The sequence below is a fragment of the Sorex araneus genome, chromosome 11, assembly GCF_027595985.1.
Source record: "Sorex araneus isolate mSorAra2 chromosome 11, mSorAra2.pri, whole genome shotgun sequence".
NCBI classification, from domain to species: Eukaryota; Metazoa; Chordata; class Mammalia; order Eulipotyphla; family Soricidae; genus Sorex; species Sorex araneus.
The window spans coordinates 4594200-4620050 of record NC_073312.1 but is presented as its reverse complement, the minus strand read 5'-3'; the positions used below and the strand labels follow the sequence as shown (position 1 = coordinate 4620050).

At 63.0% G+C, this 25851-nt stretch overlaps 1 protein-coding gene across 2 annotated transcripts in view; it reads right to left on the bottom strand.

Moving 5' to 3' along the window:
* The window catches only part of FAM53B (family with sequence similarity 53 member B), a 38676-nt gene extending 25367 nt beyond the window's left edge, over window positions 1–13309 (bottom strand). The window contains exon 1 of one of the 2 annotated variants that reach the window (XM_055118846.1): window positions 13201–13309. Coding sequence is in view for 1 of the 2 variants with exons in the window: in XM_055118845.1 (XP_054974820.1) it covers window positions 1735–1743 (9 nt within the window). In the remaining variant the exon portion in view is untranslated. Of the gene's footprint in view, window positions 1–1734; window positions 1960–13200 lie in introns of those variants that run through there. The other variant, XM_055118845.1, reaches the window with a different exon arrangement.
* Window positions 13310–25851: the final 12542 nt, after the last annotated feature.

Sequence of the window (25851 nt, the reverse complement as noted above, 5' to 3'; positions counted from 1 at the left end):
CCCCCACCCCCCACCCCCCGGGAAAGCTCCCGGAAGTTCAAACCCCTGGGAAGGTGGATTTGATCCTGAGAACCCCGGTGACTACGAGGCTCTTTCTGCTCTTGTTTTTGTGCTCAGGGGTCCCTCCTGGCCGGGCTCAGGGGAGCCGTATCTGGCCCCTGGGATCAAAGCTGAGTCAGCCACGTGCACCACCGGTCTGGGCCCTGGAAGGACCATTTTACAGACGAGCAAACGAGACTCAAGAGGCGTGACTCTCTGACGAAAGGTCCGAGCCAGTCGAGCCGGGCTCCAGGGGACGTTCCCTCGGGGACGGGAGGACAGGAAGCAGACGCGGACAGGAAGGGCCTCGGGAGCCGAGTCCCAGCACGCGGCCCAGGTCCAGTCACGGCCCGAAGGACGAAGCAAAGGCTGACCGGGCGGCGGGTGAGGCCCCGGTGCGAGGAGAAGGGGTGCCGAGCGTGCCAGGGCGACCAGTGTCCGAGGCGGGGGCGGGGGCCCCTCTCCAAAGGGGCTGGGGACTCGGGGCACTGTGTGACCCCCGCACCCCTGGGTCAGCAGAGCCAGGAACAGCCTCCGGGCACTGCAGGGCTGGCCCCCAGGCCCCCACACGGAAGCCGGCCACACTCAACTCCTGGAAAACTGACCGTCTCCGGGGGCCAGGAGCTGGCTCGGGGGCCGGGTGCTCGCCGTGCCCTGGGAGGCCTCGGGCCGGTGCCCAGGGCCGCCTCAGGCAGGGACAGGCCTGGGCTCTTCGCTCAGGGCCCTGGCGGCACACGTGACTCCCGGCCACAGGCAGAGGTGACAGCCACCGTGGGCAGGGGGCGCCCTGGAGAGAGCGGGGGGGGGGGGGGGCGGCGAGCTGAGGAGGGCCCGGCGAGGGCGAGACAGGCCATGCCACGCCTGTGTCCCCAACGCCAAGAGGGAGCGGGCAGGAGGCCGCACCCACAGGGACCCACGTCCAGAAAACCCGCGGGGGGTCTTCCCTTCGCTCTGGGGTCTCGGGGAGATGGATACGCCCTGGAGGCGCATCTGTTTACCCTGAGTCCTTCCTCCCTCCCGCCGGCAGGACGTATTTAGTGCAAAGATCGAGTCTGCGCTGGAAAAATATTGAGCACTCCAGCAGCGTGTTAAAGTCAGGGCAGCCCTTTGGGGCTACGGTGATTACCCGGGAAACGCAGGGTGAGCGTGGGCGGGGCTGTGCCCGCCAAGCTGTGTCCCCCCCCCACCCGCCGCCCCGTGTCACAGAGCGGTCCATGCACGCGCCGGGGCCCTGAGAACGGCTCCCCGGAGAGACGGGCTCACCTGGCCAGAGGGCGAGCAAGGGGCAGGGAGAACCGCCAAGAAAACAAACCTCCACAAGGCGTCGCTCGGAAACCTCGGGGGCACCCACCCGCCCCGCTGCAGACCCGGCGTCTCCGTGACGGCCTAAAGGGCAGCGTGGCCGAGCCCGGCCTCCCGGGCCCCCGGTCAGGTAGCACCGACCGAGCACCGGGGCCGGTCCCGAGTCGGCCGGGACCCAGAAAGTGCAGCCTGAGTCCCACACATGCAGAACAGCGCCAGGAAACTCCAGGCCCGGCCACCCGCCCCCGTGTGTGCGTGCACACGCACGCGCACACACACACCCACGCACATGCACACATACACGCACACACATGCACACACACGCACACACACGCACACACACCCACGCACACGCACACACACCCACGCACACAAACGCACGGCCGCCCTCACCTGGCTCATGGGCCCTGCCCAGGTTCCGTGCCACCGGGAGCCGCAGTGCCCGCGGTCCTGGGGCCGGGCGGCCCTCTGGCCTCCCCCCGGCGCGGGGCTGGGGAAGGAAGGAGCTTCTGCGCCAGATCCTCGGGGCCAATGCGCCGCAGCCGCAGCTGGGCCGGCCCCCTCTGGACGCCGACGCCCACAGCTGGCGGGGTCAGGGCAGCGGGAGCAGCTGTTTCCTACATCCCGAGCCGCCCAGAACACAGGATTCTGTCCTGATGACTCCGAGGCAAGATATAGACCCGAGAGGGGGGTTTCCTGCCTGTTCTTCCCAAACAGCCGGGGACCCGCGGAGACGCCTGGTACCGCAACAGCACACTCAGAGGGGAAACACCGCGGGCGCGTCTGCGTCAGCGTCGGCCCACACGGCAACCTACTTCTCTGCCCACAGGCGGCAACACGAATGTGCTGGGTGCAGGGAGGGCAGCAGGGCGGTCGCAGGGCTGGGAGGAGCGGGCGGGCCGGGCCCCGGGGGACGCTCAGGCTGGTTCTTCCTGGCAGAGGGGCTGGCACAGGGCAGCCTGAGCTAACGTGCCCCCGACGACTGATTTACCAGGAGTTCCAGGAAGGCACCTGCGACCCTGCCAGCCGCCGGGCACAGTCCATCTGCCATGGACTCGGGCCTGCTCTGGCCAAGGGCAGGTGGGCAGCAGTGTGGCCGGCAGGCAGGGACGGCCAGCCAGGCCTCATCCCGTCCATTAGCTTGCTGGGGGCCGTACCCGGCAGCTGGCAGGGCCCTGGGGTGTCCCGGAGGTGCCAGGATGGAACGCGCCCCCCTCAAAGCACACACTTGCCATCTCCCTGGCCCCCTCTTTCCCATTTTGAAGCGAGAGGGGGCAGAAAGACCCACAGCCCCAGCCTCCTGCTCCCCTGCTCTTCTTCCGGTGACTCGAGGGCTGGGTCTGGTGGGCCGAGGGACTTCTGAGAGCACCTCCTGGTCCCCAGAGCCAATGCTTTGATTTTTCAAGCTTTCTTTATTTGGGGGCGACACCCCCCCCCTGACCTTAGGGCTTACTCTGTACTCAGGAATCACTCCCGGTGGGACTCGGGGATCAAACCCGGGTCAGCCCGGGGCCAGGCAAGCACCTGACCCGGGTCCTCCGGCCGCGCCCTCACTGGACTGTGGCTCGGGGCCTGATTCTTGCATTTCAGAAACGCTTTCGCCCTGCAGCTGGCGGGGGCTTGCCACGCCCCAGAACCCCACCGGAGACAGGAACGGGGGCCACAGAGGCCAGACTCCTAACCGCACCCGGCACCTCTCTGGAGACGCCCCGGCCCGCAGGCGGAACCCTCACTGGCCCTGTCCGCACTCAGGCCCGGGGGGCGGGGGGCTGTCCACAGACCCTCATCCTCCACACCGGCCCTCACCCCCGGTGCAGGCCAGCCGGCCGCCACAGAGACCCCTGCTCTGAGCAGAGCGGAACCAAGCCCGCCGCGAGCTGGGCCCGGCCCGGAGCTGTGCCCTCGGCTCTGCGGGGAGGGCATGTGACCGGGGCAGCTCTGGGCTGGGCTTCCTCCGACCACAGGGTGGCCACCAGCCTGCAGGGGGGACGCGGTTCCTCCTCTGGGACCGGGGAAGGCGCCTCCTGTGTGTCCCGGAGAGCGTGAGGCCCGGTGGGCAGCGTGGGGCCAGGGACCCCGGAGGCCCGTCCCACGGGCACCGGCAGGGTGCGCCTCCGAAGCCTCTGACCCCCGCGAGCCAGAGGCGGGGACTGTGGCCGGGGCTACTCGGGGGGCTTCTCCAGGTCCCTGTCACGTGACCTTCCCCCACCACCTCCGAGGGAATCAACTCTCAAGCCCACGTGTCCTTTCCCACAGGTACTCTGAGGAGTCTCCGCCGTGGAGCCACACCCACTGGGGGAACGTTCCGGAATGACTGCCATGCTTCCACCTGGGCGGTCCTCGGGGACCACGGACGCCACTCGTTAATCTGCACGCTGGACTGAGTGAGGGCCGGCACGGTGACGGGGGGGGGTGGGGGGGCAGGGGTGTCTCGCGTTTCACCGAGCCATCACCCGTTCACACTCAGTCCTCACGAGCACTGACCCCGGCTCCCTGGAGGTGCAGAGAAACGAGGGAGCGAGTGCCCAGCACGCCTGACAGCACCGGACGGGTCAGCACGTCCCTCCTGAGAAGGCGCGGGCAGCTGGGACGCAGGGCTCTGGGCCCAGCTGGTCCCTGGCGCGGCCACTCACTCCGCGGCAGCGTGAAGGCGGCCGCAGATGCCAGGGCCGTGGCCGGCTGCCAATCAAACTTTATTGGCACAAGCGGGCGGAGGGCCAGATTTGGCCTGGGGGCCTCGCTCGCCCACCCGGAGCAGTGAGCTGGGGACTGACTGAGCCCCCCAGTCCCGGCTGAGCCTCCAGACCCTCACCAGGGACGCGGCCAAGGCTGCGGGCCCATGTGGCCGCGGTGGGAGGCGCCAGGGAAGGTTGGCTGCACGCACAGGGCAGGGCTGGGGTGGACGGACACTGGGGGCAGCAGGGCCCAACCTGATGTCCTGGCGACCCCCCCAGAGCCTAGGAACTGGCACCCGCCTGGACGTCCAGGAAAGCCGAGGCCTACGCCCACAGCGCACACACACACACACGGCCCGGGGGTTGGGAGCTCGCCCCGGGGACACATGGCCTCCCCAGGTTCCGTCCCCGGCATCCGAGGTGCTCGCCTGGCCCTGTGCAGAGCCAGGAGTGACCCGAGCATCACCGGGCGTGGCCCCAAATCAAAACCCTCAGCACAGCAGCGGGACCAGCGGTGGAGATTTGTGGGGGCCGGCCAGGCCTCCACAGCCGCCCCTCAGACCATCACGCACGCCCCTGGGTCACCTTCACTGGGGGTCAGAGAGGGGCTCTGGGACCCCCTCGCCCAGGCCAAGCCCCAGCCTCGACACCCCGCCCGCCCGCCGCTGAGCCATGACTTACCCGGGCACCCACCCACCTTCGCCCCAGAGGGCCAGGCTGCCCCTGAGCTGCCCCGAGGGGGCGCCGCCTAGTGAGGGGCCGAGGGGAGTCCGCTATCCCCACCTGCCCCCACCCCTGCCCTCTGCCAAGCACCGGGGTGTGGGGGTGACACCCTGGGAATGTTCCCTCGAGCTGCAGACTGTGGGCAGGGACCCCGGGGCCAATCAACGGGTCCACGGCTGCGCTCTCCGCCCGACAGTCCCCGAGGGGTTCGAGCACCCAGACAGAATGTCCCAGAGGCCCTGAGGACATTCTCGCGGCTCTGGGCCTGTCCTGCTCAGCCTCCCAGGTGTGGGCATCGGGGCGCTCGCCGACGCCGACGCCCAGGAACCCTGCCCTGGCTTCTCTCCCGGGAACGCCGGGTGGGTGCGCCACGCCCTAGGGTGCAGGAGAGCCCCTCGCCCAGTCCCCGGGCCAGCCTGCCGGGTGTCTGTGACAGACCACCTGCCCCTAAGCCCTCGGCCGGTCGCCCCCGGAGCCCCAATTCTGGCCTGTGTCTCCTTGAGGGACGCAGATGCGGACGCCGGGCCCCACGGGTCAGTTCATTCGACGCCAGAAGGTCCCGTTTCCGGGTGGGGGAGGCGCCAGAGGCACGGTACATGGGTGGCCAATCTGGGTTCTGGCCCCAGGACCTCACGGCCCTGAGCACTGGGCCAGGAGTAAGCCCCGAGCACGGACAGCTCGGAGCCAGACACCACAAAGGAAAGGCCCATGGCCTTGGCCTTCCCCCGCCCCCCACCCCAGCCTGGGCAGGAAGTGCTGGGAACTCTCAGGCACCCCAAGGCCCACGGGAGCAAGGACACCCCAAGGTCAAGAGGCCCCAACCTGGCCAGGCTTCCCCGGAAATGACCACACACACCTGCCCCTTCGTCGCCTCCTTCCTACCACGCCAGTGTGGCCCGGGCCTGCCCCGCCACCCCAGGACCCGCCCTGGCCCCCAGCTGTGCCCTCTCTCCCGTCCACTCAGCACGCCGTGCCCGTGCCCTCACCAAGGTCCGCGCCCTCAGACCCGGCAGCTCAGCCCCTCCCTGGTCTGCCCTGCCCCTCCCCTCCCCCCGCCCCCTGCACCCCTCCTCGGTCCCCTCTTCCGGGCACACTCGTGCCGGGCACGCGCAGGGCCCCGAGTGAGACCCCTTCGGGGCCCGGGTCCACGGCTGTGCTCTCCGCCCGACAGTCCCCGAGGGGTTCGAGCACCCGGGACAGACGGGGGAGCAAAGGGACACAGCTGGCGGGGCCAGGCCCTGGACGCGTCCGAGTCCAGCACACACCCGTGGACCCAGGACAGGGCGGGGGCGCGGCGGGGCAGGTCAGTGGCTGCAGCTTGTCCCGCCCACAGTGGCTCCTCTCACGGGCGGCGTCCTCCCGCCCCCCCCCCCGACACACACGTCCAGGTGGTGGCCAGTGACCAGGCCCCGGGGGCCTCCCTGGGGGCTGGCGGGCAGCGCCTGGCCGGGGCCGAGTGTCCAGCACTGCGTGTCCCTTCAGGGAGACAGGCTGTGTCCTGCCCTGGGCGCCGGGCACAGGCCTGGCCCGACGAGGCCCCGGGTTCCACTCCCAGTGCCCAGAAGCCCCAGATCTCAGCCTAAGAGGCCAGCGCCAGCCCAGAGCCCAGCACACGGCCGGCCCAGGCTCCATCCCGGCACCGCCGAGGGTCCCCGAAGCCCACCAGGAGTGCCCCACCCCCCACCAGAATCAGAAGAGGCTCGTCGCCACCAAGGAAGCCCACACGGCCCGGCCAGCCCGGGCTCCGGGGAACGCCCCTCGGCGTGGCCCCTCGGGCCCCGGCCCGTCACGACCTGGGGCCCACTGACTGGGTCTTCCGGCTGCCCCAGGAGTCCACGGTGCCCTCTAGGCCCCCACCCGGAGGAGAGGCCCCTGCCCAGGGCTGACGCGGGGAGGAAGGGCAGGCACAGAGCCAGTCACCCCTCTGCCCCCCAGAGCACTGCAGCTGGCGCCAGCAGACCGGAAAGTGGGCGCGAGTCTCGGATCAGGCCCCCCGGGGCCGCGCCCTCAGCCCTCGGAATCCCACCACGGCAGCCGGAGGGGCCCCGATGCTCCCCGCCTCGGCACACGCCCCCCCCCCCCCGCCTCTCCTCACCCAGCACGTGGGCAGGGGGGGGGGGGGGGCTGCGGTCCTCCAGGGCTCTCGCCCGCTCTGGTGCTCTCCGGAGGCTGCTCCCAGCCAGACGGAACCACCCTGCGCTCCCAGGCCCCGGGCCAAGGCGAATGCCAGAGCGAGGGGAATTCCAGGCGTGGCCCCCGCCGCTCCCAGCTGGGCCGTGTCCGAGCGGGCGGCGGGAGGGAGGAGGGTGGCCACCCGGGCCGGGGGGCTGGCAGGCCGGGGCAGCGGCCCTTGGAGCCCACGGGCGCCCGCGCCTGACTCAGGGCCGCGGCATCCGAGGGCACCAAGTGGCCCCAGGCAGGCCACAGCCCAGAGCCCCGCCCCAGGGGGGCACCCGGAGGAACCGGCCCCCCGCAGAGAGGCACGAGGGTGCCCAGAGACACGGGCATCAAGCTCACGGGTGCCTGGTCAGGCCTGAGACTCGGGGGGGCCCCATAGCACCCGCCTGGCGTGGCCGGGTGGCACGGGGCCCTGGGCTGGCACACACGCCCGGGCAGCCTCGGGGTGGGGGTCCCACAGAGCTGGCCACACGGCGCCCCCCACCCCCACGGGGCTCCCCAGGGACGGACGCAGGCTGCCGCTCCCCAAAGCTGCTCACCCGACACTTGTGGCCTTCCCTGGGCTGGGGACTTGGGCAGCGCCACGGCCACATGCCTCCAGGAGGGCCCAGAGGGCGCGAGGTCCCTCCCTCCCCGACAGCCCCCTCGCGGGGCCCGGGGCTCCTCCTCGGCTGGCGGAAAACTCCCTTCCTGGAGGGTCCCTACAGGAAACGTGGGGTCTGTCCCGAGTGTGCGGGCCTGGACCCGGCCTGCCCCAGACCCCCGGCCCCTTCCGGACTCTGCAGGCGGGATCTCAGCGCTGCCCGGGGCGGCCCCGACGGCCACAGAGGTCGGGAGCTGCGACCCCGAATGCCGGACAGGCAGCCCCCACCCCAGACCCTCGGGTGTCAAAGGGCTGTCGCCGGCCGGCCGGGCCAAATAACCAGAGAGAGAGAGATGTGGGCGAGGACGGGCAGGCCCAGCGCCGGTTCCCGAGTGCTAGCGAGACTGAGGAGGCGATGCTGAGGTACAGCAGGACGGGGGTCTCTACAGGACAGGCCTGCGGCCCAACTGCAGGGCCCGACAGCCAGCAGCCTCCAGGCAGCCGCAGGGCGGGAGAAGGGCCGGGAGCTGTGTGGTCTGTGGCCAGGGACTGGGCCTCTCTGAGCCTTGCTGGGGCATGTGAGACGGTGGAGGTAAAGGCTCTGGTCGGGAGGGCACTGGGGAGGGCCTCGACCGCCAGGAGCACTGCCGGGTCCCGCCGGCCCCCGCTTCAGCTGATTCCTGCTGCCATCAACTCTGAGCGGGCCAATGCCTTGCTCCCGGACACCCTGTAGATCAGTGCAGGAGGAGAATCGCGTCTCGGCTGGAGAGACGAAGGGGAGGGGCCAGCAGCCAGGAGCCAGCGGGGCCCGGCAGTGCTGGGGCCCCACGAGCTGTTCACCCACAACAGCCAGAATCTGGAAACAACCCAAGGGCCCAAGATAAAGAAAACTATGGGTGAAGAAACCAGCGCACAGCTGCACAGTGGAATACTATGCAGCCGTTAAGAAAACGAAGTCATGTAATTTGCTTATAAATAGATGGACATGGGGGGCTGGAGCAATAGCACAGCGGGGAGGGTGTTTGCCTTGCACGCAGCCGACCCAGGTTCGATTCCCAGCATCCCATAGGGTCCCCTGAGCATTGCCGGGGTGATTCCTGAGTGCAGAGCCAGGAGTAACCCCTGTGCATCGCCGGGTGTGACCCAAAATAAATAAATAAATAAATAGATGGGCATGGAGAGTATCCTGCTGAGTGAAATGAGTCAGAAGGACAGGGACAGACATAGAACGGCTGCCCTCATGGGAGGGATATAAAAATAAAATAGGGTGCACCTGCTGCCAAGCCCTCGTGCTCCTGTGCCCGCGTGGCTGAGCACATGTGTCGCCCGCCTCTCCCCTCTCGAGACGTGCACTTTCGTGCTCCCATCGCTAACGCTGGGAAGGCCGCCTTTGGGGAGAAGCCCGCGTTTGCGCCTGAACGTTCCTCTCCCGTGTTACTCTCTCATTTTCGCTCTCTCCTTGCCCAAATTAAAAAAAAAAAATCTGTTTTACTTCAAAAAATAAAATAAGGGGCTGGAGTGACAGCACAGCGGGGAGGGCATTTGCCTTGCACGCGGCCGACCCGGGTTCGATTCCCAGCATCCCAGAGGGTCCCCTGAGCACCGCCAGGAGTAATTCCTGAGTGCAGAGCCAGGAGTAACCCCTGTCCATCGCCAGGTGTGACCCAAAAAGCAAAATAAATAAATAAAATAAGATTAAACAGTATGAGACTGATATCCAAGGCCAGGGAAAACAGGGGCCAGGAGGGCGGGTCAGTGGTTCGAAGCCACCACAAGTGTGTTGGGGGCGGAGGGCAGTGAGGACAGAGAAGGGGCCAGAATGACAATAATAGTAGGAAATGATCACTCGGGACAGGAACTGAGTGTTGAAAGTGGGTAAAGGGATATGCATGATAACCTTTCAGTATCTGCTCTGTAACCACAATGCCTGGGGTGGGGGGGCGGAGTGGGGGGGAGAGCGAGGGAGACGAGTCTGCCACGGAGGCAAGTGGGGTGCAAGGAGGGAAGCCGGGGACACTGGTGGTGGGAAATGTACACTGACGAAGGGGCCGGGCGCTGGAGCACGAAACGACTGAAATCCAGTCATGAACAACTCCGTAACCGAGTCTCTCACTATGAGTCGATAAAATAAAATAAAAATAAAATAAAATAAAACAACAAGCTGTTTACCAACACGCTTCGCTTCCGCCCTCCAGAGAGCAGCGCAGTGGAAGGGGCCTGGGGTGAGGGGGGCGGGGGGGGGGCGGCGAGGGGGACCCAGACGCCCACGAGCGTCCCCTCAGCTCCTGCAGGGACAGCCCCTCCCCCGTGGGAGGCAGCAGGCGAGCAGAACCGTTAGAGAGAAGCCGAGTGTCTGTCACAGGCCCCTGTCACAGGCCCCGTAACCCCTGACGTGATGTGAAATTCTACAAGGTAGACCCTTTGAAATGCAAAATCCTTCCGAGTCCTTCAAATGTGTTTTTATTTTCTGGGCTTCCTAAGGCCGCTTTCAGACCCACCCGTCAGCACTTCCCCTCTCAATCAACCCGCATTTAACAAGACAAAAAGGAGGCAGCCCTGGCCACAGAGCAGGAGGCAGGCGCTTTTTCCAAACAGCTCAAGGATCTCCAGTGGCTGCTAAAAGGGGGTCCCCGGCGGGGGGAGGCGGGGACCCTGCCCTGGCTGGCGGGGCCTGAGGCCTCCTGGTTCCCTCTGGGAGATTCCCCATCTCTAAAGAGAGAAACGGGCTGTCCCCTGACCCAGCTAGCTGTGTCACCAGCCTTTTTTCCACGCCCAAACCCGGATCCCAGATCCCCCGTGCCCAGGAGGGTTGGATGAAACATCAAAGAAGTTACCTTAAAACAAAGCTGTTTGTCTGGGGAAACGCCTTGTCAGAATAAGAACCCTCGGGAACCGTAAAACCCGCTCCTGAATCTAGCCGGGCCAGCGGGTCAGCGGTCAGCGGTCAGCGGCGAGGCCGTCCACGGGCGCAGGGACGGCGGGGGAACGAGACACGTTCTCGGAGTCTGGGTCCATGGGCATCACTGGGCCTCTCTGGGTTCCCTTCCAAAGGTCACATCCCCACACGCAACGCAACGGCTGTTCATGGGGTCAGCAATTCCCGTGCGGTGCCCGACCTTGGGCCGGCACGAAGGTGACTCAGTGGAGCAGCGAGACCTCGCCGAGCCGAGCCGAGCCGGGCTGGGCAGGAAACACACACAGAGATTAATCAGGGCAGCGTCCAGGGCTTGGGGAAAGTGTGTTCCCCGGGCAAGTCGGAACAGCCTCTCGCCCAGGCTGATCAGAGGGTTCCGCGGGGCGGTGAGCGAGGCCTGGGGCCCTGGGCCGGGCCGGCAGCAGAGGGGGCACCCGGCAGAGGCCGCTGGAGCCCCTCCAGCCCGGCCATGTGCGGCGCGCTGGCAAGAAACGGGTCCTTTCAAGAGAGGCCCTGACAAAACGGGCAGCTGCGGCCAGGCACGCCGCCTGCGGGCAGCCACTCGGAAAATGCACCCTTGGGGGATTCTCCCCTCAAGGCCAACATGGGAACCGCCCCCCCCCACACACACACACCCTCGGTAGCCCGTAGCCCCCCCGGTGGGGGCCGGCCGGGCAGGGGGGGATCTCGCACCCGCACCCTGGCACATCTGCTTTGCATGCACAACTGAAACTTGTATTATCAGCATATTACATAACAAATTATGCCTGCAGGCTCCTTTTATTACACATCAGAGAGGTGTGCGCCCGCGGAGCGGAGCTGGGGGTGGCGCTGACCTGGGCCGGGGCCTATTTCACTTTCTTTTTCTCACAAAAGCAAGAACAGAGCCGTTTTCCACCCAGCACACGCGATTCAGAAGTCCCAGCCGGAACAGCCGCTGGGGAACAGGAGCGGGTCAGCCAGGGCTCGCCCACCGGCCCCCCCACCACTCCCAGGCCCCGCAGAGGGGAGGAGGGGGTGCCGGCGGGAGCAGGAGGCGGGGGGGGGGGGGGGGGATCCCCGCCCTGGCTGGTCTCTCCTCAGCTCTCAGCACGGGGCAGGCGCTGCCCCCTGGGTCCACTCACAGGTCACTGGGCTTCTTCTGCCCCGAGGAGCTGGGGGGTGGGGCGGCAGGAAAGCAGCCTGGGTTGTAGCTGAGGGGTGGGGGCTGGGTGGGGGGCGTCCCTGAAGGGCCACGGAGCTCGCCGAGCTGCCCACGGCTGCCCTTCGCAGAGGTGAAGCCAGACAGGACGACGGGGCCGGTCCACGGCCCGGGGGGGCCTCACCGGTCCCGCACTGCAGGCTGAGCGCCCTGAGCAGTCACAGGGCTGTCCATCGGGAACGCTTCCTGAGTCGGGGACAGGGAGCCGGCGGCCGCGCGGGTGCCCGTCTTGCAGGGGGCTGACCCGGGCCCGGTGCCTGGCACTGCCCACGAGCACCGAGCCGGGAGGAAGCCCTGAGCTCGGCCAGGTGCGGCCCCCAGACAAACAGAAATCCTCAGCCTCAGAATCGGCTTGCTGGAACCAACAGACACCAGCACCACCGCCCCGGCACCACATGGTCCACCGAGCACCGCCCGGGAGCACGGAGAGCCACATGCGGCCAAGCCCCCAGATGAAAGGGGAATCAAACCACCTGGGAGACTCGCCCCAGGCGCCTGGGTTTCCAGGACGCACCCCGAGGGCTGGCCCGGCTCCCTCCTGGGTCAGCGGCACCCAGGCCTGCGGCAGAGCAGGGGTTAAAGGTCACCCGCGAGTTTCCCACCCACCGGGCGCAGGGTCAAGAGGCAGGTCTCCGTGGGTTCGTCCTCACCACGTGGGGGCCCACCCGGCCCCCGCTGCAGCATCTCACGGGGTGAGCTCGGTGCCCGGCGGGGGGGGGGGGGCAAGCCTCAGGGGAACGAAACCCCGGCGGGCTCGGGAGCACTTGACTCCTCCTCTCTGCTCGCCCCCAGTTCCCGGAGCCGGGCCCCTGGCCAGGCGCCGGCCGCGGGTGGGAAGCCCCGCGTGCCCCCTGCCAGCCGGCGAGACAATGCCCCCCCGGGCCCCCGCGCCCACCCCGGCCACTCGGCACCGCCGCTGCGGGGCGCGCGCGGGGGCGGGCCCCCCCCCAACCCCGGCCGGGTCCGAGCGCGCGGCGTGGCCGGTAGGAGGCACAATCCCATTCATCGGCGCCGCCGGCCGCGCTTCTTTGTTCACGGCGCCACCGAGCACGGGACGCGCCGGTGCCCGGGCGCGCGGGCGAGGGGCGCCCGGCCGGGGGGCGGCGGGGGCCCGCGCATTGTCCCTGGGGGGCGCGCGCGCGTGCAGAGGGCCGGGCGCTGGGACGGACGGGCGGACGGACGGACGGACGGACGGGGGTGCCCGCGCGAGCGGCCGGCGGGGGCCGAGCCCCCCGGGGACCCTGCCCGGCTCCGGGCGTCCCGGCGGTCGAGCCCGGGCGCAGCGGCCGCCCCGGAGCCGGCGACAATGTGACTCGCCCACGCCGGGCCGCCCCGGTGGGTGGCCGCGCGCCCCCGCCCAGGCCCGCGAGCGCCAGAACCGGGGGGCACCGGCCGCGCGGGGGACGGGGGGGGGCGCACGCGCATCCCGGGCCGGGGCGCGAACTCCCGCGGACAAAAGGGCGGCGGGCGCGGGGGGCGCGGGGGCGCGTGGGCGCGGGGCGGCCGGGCGGTGCGGGCGCGGGGGCGCGGGGGGCGCGGGGGCGCGGGGCCGGGGGCGCGGGGCCGGCGGGGCGCCCGAGCTTACCGTGCGCGGCTCCCGGCGTGTCACTTCCTGCGCCGCCCGCAGCCCCGGCCGGGCCGCCGCCCGCCGCCCTGGGCAGCCCGAGCGCGCTGCGTGTGCGGCCGGGCCGGGCGCGGCGCGCGCAGCCGCCGGTGGGCGGGGAGTGCGGGGGGCGGCGCCGGCCGAGGGAACCCGCGCCCCGCGCCCGCGCCGCTGCCCCGCGCCCCCCGCCCGGTGCCCGCCGCCCCGCGTCTCCTGCCCGCGCCCCCCGCCCGGTGCCCGCCGCCCCACGCCCCCCGCCCGCTGCCCGCTGCCCCACGCCCCCCGCGCCCCGCAGCTAAGGGACTTGCCGAGGGAGGCGGGACCCCTTTCCCCGGCTCACCTGGGGAGGGAGCCTCGACCCCGCATCCCCCCGGCACACCCGCAGCTGGGATTTTTGGGGTTTTTTTGCGCTGACCTTCTAGCCATAAAGTTGTGTGTGTGTGTTCCAAAGAAGGGTCCCTGTTTCTGTTTCTGTTTGGGGAGGACTCCCTCTGCCTGTTGTCCTCCCCTTTGCCAACCAAACAGCCCCCCTCCGCCCCCATCCCCTGCCCGGGACCGTCTCTCCGGCTCAATGGAGCTATTCATAAATCAGAAAACTTTTCCTAGGCTTCTAGGAACACTTAATTGATTCCAATCCAATGTTTCAGACTCGGTATCAAACGTAAATGAACAATTAACTTCTTGAGGAGCTGGTATGCGCTGGGGGGCGAGTGCCATGTCCCCACCCTGCACCCGTCTGGCGTGGGCTTGTGTGTGGAGCGTTTGGCAGGTGGGGGCCACCCCAGCGGCGCTCAGGAATGACTCCTGGCGATGCCGGCGGGGCCACGTGTGGTGCGGGATGGGCCCTGGGCGGCCACGTGCTCCGTCTCTCCACTCCAGCCCCATCGTGCTCTTCCAGAACACTCCTGAGCTGCCACCTCCACCTGCACCTGCAGCCGCCCGGGGGGCAAGGACGAAGCTCCTGGGGGTGTGGGTGACGGGACAACCCCACCCACGACAATGACCTGTCAAGCCCGGCATGGAACCAAGGATTGGGACCGAGGATCCAGGAGCCTCCTCCTATGGTGAACGGAGACCTGGGGCCCCTCAGAACACCCCAGCCGGCCCTGAGCAGACTCTGGTGAGGGGGTCCCGGAGTGCCTCCTGCTGGCAGACACACCGGCTATTCTGGCTACCCGGCAATTCTGAGTTCACCGGGTCAACTCAAAAACAAGAGGCAGGGGGCTGGAGAGATAGCACAGCGGGGAGGGCGCTTGCCTTGCACGCGGCCGACCCGGATTCGAATCCCAGCATCCCATAGTGTCCCCTGAGCACCGCCAGGGGTGATTCCTGAGTGCATGAGCCAGGAGTAACCCCTGTGCATCGCCAGGTGTGACCCAAAAAGAAAAAAAAAAAAAACAGGAGGCAGGGGTCCCGGGGCTGGAAGCAGTTACTGCCGCCATTATGCTCCTTGCTTCCAGGATGACTCTAGTCTCACGAAATTCCAGAGTGCGGCCATGGCAGACCCGCTGGCTGGGCCGCCCCTGCCCCGCCCACAGCAGCCCGTCGCCCTGAGGAGTGACAGTGGACGGCAGCAGACTGGAAACTGGGCCGCTGACCAATGGATCTCATTTTCTTTTTTTCTTTTTTTTTTTTGCTTTTTGGGTCGCACCTGGCGATGCACAGGGGTTACTCCTGGCTTTGCACTCAGGAATTACTCCTGGCGGTGCTCAGGGGACACTATGGGATGCTGGGATTTGAACCCAGGTCGGCCCGAGTACAAGGCAAACGCCCTCCCCGCTGTGCTATCGCTCCAGCCCCATGGATCTCATTTTCTTTTCGTGTTCTTTTGTTTTTTTGGGTGACGCCCGGCGGTGCTCAGGAAGCACTCTTGGCAGTGCTCAGGGGATCACGTGGGATGCCGAGGATCAAACCAGGGTCGGCCTCGTGCAAGGCACAGTGCTCTCCCCGCTGTACTATCGCTCCAGCCTCCAGACCTCATTCTCTTCACCTGACTCTCCACAGGCTCAAACTCGGTCCATTAAGGCCTGTGTCACTTACTTACCCTTTCATGTCATGAGAACGACCCGTCATGCGGTGCCCTAAAGTCATATAAACACCCAGGAGGACTCAAGTTATTATTAAAAATTAAAGATCAAGAATCCTATCCAGGGGCTGGAGAGAGCACAGCAGGAAGGGCACTCTCCCAGAACCCCAGAGGGTTTCCTGAGCACCGAGCCAAGAGTCAACCCTGAGCACTGCCGAGCGTGGCCCCCAAACCGGAAATCAAAAAATGCAAGATAAAAAATTAAAGTACTATCCAAAAGCTTGTGTTGTTTTCTATTCAGCTCTGGATTAAAATAATGAAAGCAGGGGGTGGGGGGCCCGGAAGAGGGGGGCAATCAAACCGTCTTCCTTTGTTCAGTCCATAAAGACCAAATTCAGATTTAGCGCACAGCCGAACCCTAAATTCCCTGGCCAAGCTAAGGGAAAAAAATCCATCAGTAACCTAAAGATAATCACTGCTAGCGTTTCCCTTATAACTCACCTAATGAAGCCATCGACTCTGGAAAATTTAGACCGTGGGGGCTCTGTACGATCTTCCTCCAGGAACATGCTCGAAACCCAGGCTACAATGTGGGGATTCCATGCAGCGTCCCTCTCGGCATATCCACGAACGAAGCCAGGGCAGGAGCCCCCCCACCCCCACCGCCCCCCCGGCCTCAGCGCACCTCTTGAAGCAGAACCGCTACCGGGGGAACAGCCGTGTGCGGTTTGCGTCCCACTCACTAGAAAACGCCAGAATTTAAACCGAGAGCCCTTCTGGACTAAGGAAGAGGCGAGGCGTTCCTGGTGCAAAGCTCTTAGGCAACAGGAGACAGTGAGGGTGTATTTTATAAGAGAGGGTGTAACCAACTACAACTTGTATCAACAAGCTAATAAAGTCTTCACCTAAGCACTTTTGTGCAGGGGACGGGAACGGCCCGGTTCTCATATGCCGGAAGGAGTGTTCTAGGTAGTCAGGCGGTGTTTGATTTAGTTGATTTTTTTTGGTTTCTGGGCCAAACCCAGGGGTGCTCGGGGCTTAGTCCTGGCTCTGCACTCGGGGGTCTCTCCTGGTTGGGGCTCAGGGGGTCCTATGAGGGTGGAACGTGGGCCGGCCGCATGCAAGGCAAGAGCCCCGTCTGCTGTCCGTCGAGCCAGCCCTGGCTTTGAAGCTGGCTCGAAGGCCGGTCGGCCCCGCTCCGTGTTCCCACAAGCTGATGGACGGTGATGGCTGTGAACTTGCCGAATGATCAATGGGCTTGTCTCTGAGAATAACACGATTCCCAGCGGACGGGAGAGGCAGTGAAGTAAACGGGCGTGTGTGTGCGCGGCGCCGCCTGCTCTGAGCGGCCCCTTTGGTTGTCTGCAAAGCCGCGGCCTCGTGAACACGACCGCTGTATTGAGGGCCAGTCAGTCGCATTTCACAGCGCCCTTTCTCCGGCTGAGAAGCCCCTCTTCGCAAACAGCAGGACGCTTTCAGACTGCTCACGGCAGATGACGGGGAGACAGCATCAGGCCACCTGAGGCCTCTTTCAGAGACTGGTGACTGAAAACGAGTCAGCGAAACGCACTTCTCTGGTTCAGATGGGAAAAGGCGGGGTGGGGGGCGTCTAGGTGGGAGTCTGAGCCCACCAGTGGGAAGTTCTGGGAGCAGGTGCCCCTCTCCCTCGGGCCCAGCTCGGAGCCAAGCACCACACCTGCAGAAGCATGTTTAACCACGGCATTCCTTCTTGCTTTCCCTATTCTTATCTTGGACTTGGAAGCCTTGCCACTCGTGAAAACTAGCGATTTTATAGAGCTATGTAATATCTCTCTCTCTCTCTCTCTCTCTCTCTCTCACACACACACACACACACACACACTTCTCTTTTTTTTTCTTTTTGGGTCACACTGGGCGATGCTCAGGGCTTACTCCTGGCTCTGCACTCAGGAATTCCTCCTGGCGGTACTCGGGGTACCACAGGGGATGCTGGGGATCAAACCCAGGTCAGCTGCGTGCAAGGCAAACGCCCTCCCCGCTGTGCTATTGCTCCAGCCCAACACACCCTCTTTTTAAGGGATACTTCGGTGCGTGAAGACCAAGTTACTTTTTGATTCAGGAGCTAAATAAAATACATTGAGTTCACTGAAAAAAATACCCAGGGCAGTGAATTTAACCAGCCAACCTGACTCCTCTGAGGAGGGCGAGTGGAAGGCGCCGGAAGGGGGAGGCCTCTGGAATCAGCGCCCGTGAGTGGGCTCGGCTCCGCAGCCGCATGTCCCGCGCCATTGAGGTACGGAGCATGCCAGCTGGGGCGGCTACTGTGTGCCACACATGTGGGCTGTGAGCCTGTGTCCCGAGCACGAACCCCGCCTTCTGAGCGGGCCGGTGCGGAAACACAGCAAATGTCACGCGTGCAGCTCAGGGGACAGGACGCCCGGGGTAACACGAGCGGCACGAGAACCGAGCCACAGTTCGAACTGACTTCGGCCTGAGAGTGCTTTGGCGACACACAGCCAACAGGGACCCTCAGCGTTCCACGGGGAAAGGCGAGCTACGAGAAAACAGACGCTGGACACCTGACACGCGGTAAGTCAGCAAAAATAACACGACAGCTTTTTGCTCTCTCCACGTAAAGGTGCTGAGAAGGCGCTGGAGAGATGATGGGGGGGCGGGGGGGACCTTGCGGTGCTCGCAGCCAACGTGGGTGCAGTTGCTGGGACGGCAAACGGCCCCCGCCACCATCAGGAGTCAGCTCCGAGCACAGCTGGGTGCGGCTCTAAACCTAAGCAAATAAATAAGTTGCTGAGAAATGTAAGACTTATCAAGCCTAGTATACTGTTTTATTGACCTCTTTATTCATTTGCTTTTTGGGTCACACCCGGCGATGCACAGGGGTTACTCCTGGCTCTGCACTCAGGAACTACCCCTGGCGGTGCTCAGGGGACCCTCTGCGATGCTGGGAGTCGAACCCGGGTTGGCCCCGTGCAAGGCAAATGCCCTCCCCACTGTGCCATGGCTCCAGCCCCTGTTTTATTTCTTCGGGAAAGGAGCTGGGCCGTAGGGGGCTACGCCCGGGGTCCCTGCAGCAGGTCTGAGGCGCATCTGAGGCTGCAGGAGTAAACCCTGCCCGCTCTGCAGTCTCGCTGGCCCCTTCCGTACTCCGGATGAAAAGAAGGTGTTTTGTTTTTGTTTTTGTTTTTTTTGCTTTTTGGGTCACACCCAGTGATGCACAGGGGTTACTCCTGGCTCTGCACTCAGGAATTACTCCTGGCAGTGCTCAGGGGACCGTATGGGATGCTGGGAATCGAACCTGGGTCAACCGAGTGCAAGGCAAAGGCCCTCCCTGCTGTGCTATTGCTCCAGCCCCTGAAAAGGAGGTTTGATTCCTGGCCTTCCCCTGACCTAAGTGTGATCCCACCAAAGCTGACCCTCGGTGTCACGGAACACAGCTTACCCATGCTTACCTCAGTGATCCGCCAGGCGTAGCTGAGAGAGAGGTCTAATATGTTCATGTGAACTGACTCTAAATACTATGTCCACCGCACCCTAAACTAGGAGGTCATCCATCGCCAAATGAAAACCGTTGTCAATTTTTTCTCTAAAATACATTTTTTTTTTTTTGCTTTTTTGGGTCACACCCAGCGATGCTCAGGGGTTACTCCTGGCTTTGCACTCAGGAATTACTCCTGGCGGTGCTTCGGGGACCATATGGGATGCCGGGGATCGAACCCGGGTTGGCCGCATGCAAGGCAAATGCCCTACCCGCTGTGCTATCGCTCTGGCCCCTCTAAAATACATTTTTTGTTTTTGTTTTTATTTTTAGGTCATACCCAGCAGTGTTCAAGGCTCTGCACTCAGGAATCACTCCTGGCGGTGCTCAGGGGAACATGTGGTGTGTCAGGGATTGAACCCAAGTCACTGCGTGCAAGGCAAGTGCCCTCCCTGCTGCACTACTGCTCCAGTCCTTCTTAAATACTTTTTAAAAAAATTTTTATCTGGGGGCTGGAGTGATAGCACAGCGGGTAGGGCGCTTGCCTTGCACGCGGCCGACCCAGGTTCAAATCCCAGCATCCCATATGGTCCCCTGAGCACCGCCAGGAGTAATTCCTGAGTGCAGAGCCAGGAGTAACCCCTGAGCATCACCAGGTGTGACCCAAAAACAACAACAACAAAAAATTTTATCTTTTCGGGTCACACCCAGCAATGCTCAGGGGTTATTCCTGGCTCTGCACTCAGAAGTTACTCTTGGAGGTGCTCGGGGGACCATATGGGATGCTGGGGATCAAGTCTGGGCTGGCTGCATGCAAGGCAGACGCCCTCCCCGCCGTGCCACCACTCCAGCCCCTTAAATACTCTTCAATGGAAGTCGGGTCTAGTATTTGAGACACGAGACCGAAACCTAATGTACTATCCCCCTCTCAACGACCTGCTATGTAAGTCACTGCCTTAAGAAAACTATTTTTAACTCATCCCCGGAGATCAGCTCAACGCTACCCCCTCCTGTACTGTGCACGTGAAAATGAAGCCGAGCAAATTCCGCTTTCATCCGACACACAGGAAGCTGCACGATGAGAGTTTCACAGAATCCAAATGCCCAATCTGAAGCCTGAACCCCTTGGACTGAAAAGTAAAAACCACAGAAGCTGGGTGGGCAGACAGCAGAGCGCGGCGGAAACGCTCGCCCCACCTCCCCGCCTGCAGGCTCCTTACCTCGCTCCCGCACTCCGCCCATCTCCTCGGAACCAAGAGCAAAGATGTTTTAACAACACTGCGAATGTGTATTAGACAACCAGCCCGGCCGATTCTGCCTGCCTGCAGCTGACGTGGAGAGCAGAACCAGCCCGAGGAAGAGGCTGGAATGCTAGTCTATATTTGCAGAGGTTGGACCACTCCTGGGGGTGGTCAGGACTTACTCCTGGTGCAGTGCTCGTGGATCACTCCTGGCTGTGCCGGGGTACCAAACGGAGCACCAGGAATGACACCTGGTGTTAGGTGCACGCAAGGCAAGTGCCCTCCCCACTGTACTATGGCTCGGGCCCACGGGCCTACTCTGCTATTCTTTTTTTTTTTGGGGGGGGGACATACCCAGCGATGCTCAGGGGTTCCTCCTGGCTCTGCACTCAGGAATTGCTCCTGGCAGTGCTTGGGGGGACCCTATGGGATGCCAGGGATCGAACCGGGTCAGCCACGTGCAAGGCAAACGCCCTCCCCGCTGTGCTATCGCTCTGGCCCCGGGCCTACTCTTCTCTAAACACCCAGTGCACCTCCGAGGCTGAGCGAAGGCTCTGAGAGCTGGAGCTGTGCTCTGCACGAGCCCCCGCAGTTCCTGGCCCTCCACACTGCTGGGAGCAACCCCGGAGCACCGCCAAGACCCCAATCCCGTGCGATGCCCTGCACGGCATCCCAGGGCTGGCGCCCTCGCCGCGGGACCCGTGCTGGGTATCCCCGGAAGCAGCGCAGTTTCCAATCTAATGACAGGAAGGGGCCTCCCCCTCTCACCTTCACCTATGAGAAAAGAGCGGCCCCTGAGGGCAGGCAGTGGCCTGCAGCCTGAGGGGGGTTCTGAGCCCGAGTAGCAGAAGGGGCGCTTGGCGAATACAACAGCACTGCTATACGGCCTCATTTCTTCACTGGGTCTCTTCAGAGGCTGGAGAAATAGTACAGGGGTGAAGTGTCTGCCCTGCATGCACCCGAAACCACTCTGGTCCCTGGCACTGAGTTTGATTCTGAGCATCACCAAGAGTGACCCCTGAACACAGAGCCAGGAATAAGCCCTGAGCACCCCTGTGTCCAAACTCTCACAACCCCCCGAAAAGGTGCTTCAGTGCCAGCCTTGTCTAAAGACTAAGAAGGAGCTGCACAGGGCCAGAGTGTTAAGACAGCGGGCAGGGCGTTTGCCTTGCACGTGTCCAACCCGGGCTCAATCCTCAGCATCCCATACAGTCCCCCAACCACTGCCAGGAGTGATTCCTGATGCACAGCCAGGAATCTGGGTGTGACCTAAACACACACACACACACACACACACACACACACACACACACACACACACAAAACGCTGTAGCATTATAGCACTGTCGTCCCACTGTTCATGGATTTGCTCGAGCGGGCACCAGTAACGTCTCCACTGAGACTTGTTCCTGTTTTTGGCATGTCATATACGCCACGGGTAGCTTGCCAGGCTCTGCCATGCGGGCGGGAAACTCTCGGTAGCTTGCCGGGCTCTCCGAGAAAGAAGGAGGAATTGAACCCTCCCCCCTTCACACACACAATTAAAAAGGAAGAGGAAGAAGAAAGAAGGAAGAGGGGCTGGAGCAATAGCACAGCGGGTAGGGCGTTAGCCTCGAACGTGGCCGACCCGGGTTCGATTCCCAGCATCCCATAGGGTCCCCTGAGCACCGCCAGGGGTAATTCCTGAGTGCAGAGCCAGGAGCAACCCCTGTGCATCGCCGGGTGTGACCCAAAAAGCAAAAAAAAAAAAAAAAAAAGGAAGAAAGAAGGAAGAAAGGCCAGGACGAGGAGAACAGGAGGAGAAGGAGGTGAAGAGGAAGCAGCAGCAGGAGCAGCTGGATGGCTTTTGTGTACCTGGGGCACACCTGGCAGTGCTCAGGGGCTACTCCCATCTGTGGGCTCCAGGGCGGCTCCTGAAAGTGCTCGGGGGAGCGTGTGGTTCTGGGGACAAACCCTCGGCTTCCTGCATGCAAAGCAGGCGTTGCACTAGGAAGCTCTCCAGCCGTACAGACAGAAAACCACCTGTACGTGAGTTTCCCCTTCAGCTTTGGGGTCCAACAGGCAGTGCTCAGGGCTCCGAGCTCAGGGACACCCCTGGTGCACTAGGGGAGCCTACGGAGCACCAGCGGTGGAGGCCGGGTCAGCCTTGCCCTCTGGACTATCGCTCCGGCCCCCAACTTTTTTTCCAAGTTCTGCAAAGTCCACCTGTCCCAAAGCCCCCCACACCTTCCCCCCAGTCCTCTCCGCTGTCTCTTGGACCCGGGATGGAAACTACCTAACAATGGAGCGGAATCCATTAGGGCACGGCACGGGAGGGTAAGGAAACACAAAAGCCGCTCATGACCGAGCCACTACATTAGTTCCGGCGAGAAGGGTCCAGAGGAAGGGTCACTGATCCGGCACCGCGCTGCTGGGAAGCGGTGAAGACGCTCGAAACGAGCCCCACGCCGGCCGCCCCCCACGCTCTCAGACTCCTTGGAAGGGGTATACCGAAGGGAAAGCGAGTGACCACCGTGTGCAGGACACACACGGGTCCAGGCCGCCCGGCAGCACAGACGGACACTCAGATGCGTGTCTCAGACAGGCTGGGAAGAGACTTCCAGCCCAGGGCCAGGGTCTGAGTGGTCCAGAGACCACCGTTACTACAGCTGGGCGGGTGACCCGGGTTCGATCCCCAGCATCCCACCCTGAGCCCGAGAGTGATCCCTGAGCGTCGAGTCAGGAGTAACCCCTGAGCACAGCTGGGCGTGGCCCCTGCCTGGAGTCGATCTCTCTTTCAGGGCCAGACAGGTAGCACAGTGGGCAGCGCATCTGCTCGCACACAGCTGACGGGGTCCTAACAAAGAACGTTTTTCTTTTTGAAAGGAAGAAAGAAAATCCTTGCGTGTCCACACTTCACCCCCAACGGGCCAGCGGCAGGAAGGCCGCGCTCCCTGTGCGGACTCCGCAGGGGCGCTCGGACCCGGGTCTCGCTCACGACCACCCTCCAAACCCCACGACGCCCCCATCCCCGCGCGCTGCGAGAGAGCGACCCCACGGAATCCAGGCAACCCTCGAAGCGTCTGCCCTGGGCGACGCAGCCAACACTCTCCCGTCCCAGACCTCTCCTTCCAGGCTGCCCGCGGCCCTTTCATCCGCCTCCGGAACTGCCCCGACGGCGGTGTCCCGACTCACACTCCTCCCGGGGGAGGAGAACTGAGTCGCTCCACCGTCAAAATCCACAGTGGGGGAGGGCTGGCCGCCGCCGGATGAGGGGTGTAAACTGCTCCTTCCTCCCCTCTTGCTCCCGACTTCCCACCCGCGCTCCGTGGCTGGAAGCCATCCTGACATTTTTCATCTTAACCTTTTTTTTTTTTTTCCAGCCAGGATGTACTAAAATTAGATGGGAACAAAGGACTGACATCTTGTCTGAGCAGGGCGCCGAGGTGGCACCCACTCGCCGCTCCCCTACACCCCTGCCTCCACTCTCCCCTGGGAAGGGGGGACGACGAGCAGAGGAGGACTCCCCCAGCTACTTCTCCCCGCTGCCGCCCTGCTAATAACCGCCTCTCCCTCGGCGCGTGTGCTAACGGAGACGGATGGTCACAGCGCGTGGACGGCGCGATCTCGCTTCCTCCCCAAAAGCCCCCCCATGATGCCAGCATCTGTCAAGCACAGGTTCCTGGGGACATTTTTAGGTACTTGGAAAAAAATAGCCGTGTCAGATTCGCTTTCTCTGCAAGCTTCTAGAAGCATGCACAATAAAGATCATTCACTAAGATATGTGTCATGTCCCGAACCAACAAAATATATTTTAAATAAAACAGATGCAGCAAACACTTCTTCCGGAAGGGTCGCCTAAATGGGGCGGGCGGGGAGGGGGAAGGTTTTTTTATTTTTATTTTTTTCCATATCTTCCTTTTAATGAATTAGGCAAGTAATCTGCAAATACTTGAAGGCACAGTTGATCTCTTGGTCACAAATCTTTTGTACCATAGTATCAGCATGACAAAAGTACATTCTGTCAGCGATACACCCCCGTGTTTGAAGTTCTACTACATAAAAGCAGAATATTGATACATTCATGTCTGGGGAATTATTCCTATCTTTTTCATTTGGTTCGCCTCAGTCTGAACTACAGGTTCACAGAGTGACAGCTTAAAATTTTGTCAGAGAAGCCCTTTTAATAGCGATTCATCTGAAGCACTGGGTTTTGAAAAGAGTTTTTAAAAGTAAGTACCGACTCAAGCTCCCTTTTTTCCTGGTTACGGGAGCCATCCTGACATCTAAGCGGGAAATGAATGATCTCTCAGCAACACTCGGGGATTTCGCTCAGGTCATATTCAATCATTCATTAGGCTGCTTACCGCTCGCTTTTCAGACGCCCATTGTGGAGCTCGCTTTATCCAGCATTTATGTCGCCTGTGGGCTCCGGCATTTGTCTGCTTAATGTCGAGTTTCATTTCTATGCCCCGAACATAGGAATCCATCAATTGACCAAAGAATTTCAAACTATTCTTTTACTTTTCTAACAAATTGCATGGTATGGATGAAGAATAAATTAGCATTCATTTTCCTCCATTAACTGCTTCTCGTGCCCACGCGCTCCCCCTTCCCAGGGCATCTCCGGCCCCTGCTGAAAAGGGCCCGAACCCTGTCCACTCTCCCTGACACCCACCGTGGGGCTCAGTCACGCGTGGCCACCTTCTCCTGGTGCCCTGGAAGAGACTCCTGGGGACACCTGTCAGACACACACACACTTATGCCCACATGCACACACACGCACGCACACACACACGCATATGCATACACACATGCAGATACACACACACACAACCCCAGCACAAATCTCCAGCACGCACATGCACACACACACACACACACACACACACACACACACGCATATGCACATGCACCCCCAGCATGCACAAGCACACATGGACGTGCACAGACACTGGGAGCTGGTAGACTCCTATAGAGACACCTGTCTCATATATACACACACATACTCCTATAGAGACACCTGTCACTCTCTCTCTCTCTCTCTCTCTCACACACACACACACTCTTACCTCAGCCCAACAGGTCACTGAGGCAGCTCCCGAGAGAAAGCTTGTTTGCATTTCAAACAAGTTTCCACAAAATAAGAGTGACCCTTAAGAGACATGGAATCACAAATCCAACTTCTCACCCAGAGAACACGGGCCAACACTCCCGGCCACAGCCCATCGCCACAGTTCCGGACCCCTGGTCGGACGCAGCAAGGCTGCTCTCAACAGCCGCGGCGCTGGCGACAGTTACTGGGCCCGTGTCGTGATTTCCACCTCGAAGAGGCTCCCTGTAGGGTTCGGCCCCTTTCCAGACCCCGGCACCGGCCCCCGGCCCCTCAGAGCCCTTCCGGTCTGGAGTGGAACAAATAAGCCCTGGCCGGGGGCCGGAGCTTCCCAAAGTCTCGCAAACCCCAGACACCTGGACCCCTCTGTGCTCAACGGTGCCTTCCGACAGCACACGCGTCTCCACCGTCCCCACCCCACACACTCTCATCATACCTGACATCAAGTACCCGTGATGTGAAAGAAGGAAGACAAACTACAAAACAAGTTTTAGGAGTTGAAGCCACACGTGGCCAGTCACTGCGTATCTAGTGAACGTTAGGGCTTCTCTGGGGCTGGGAGGCGGCAGAACAACCCACCCCAGCACCTCGGGGTCCCTCCAGCACTGCCGGGTTCAGCCCTGGGGCCCCCAGCACGCGTCCTGAGCAGTTCGGCTCCCAGACATTTGCCACAAAGCACCTCCCGCCCAGTTGGCCAGAAGGGCGGGTGGGAGCCCCAGGACTCCCGAGCACTGCTTTGGCGGGGGGCATCCTGCCTCCTCAGATTAAAGCTTTTCAAAAAATGTTATCAGAGGGGCTGGAG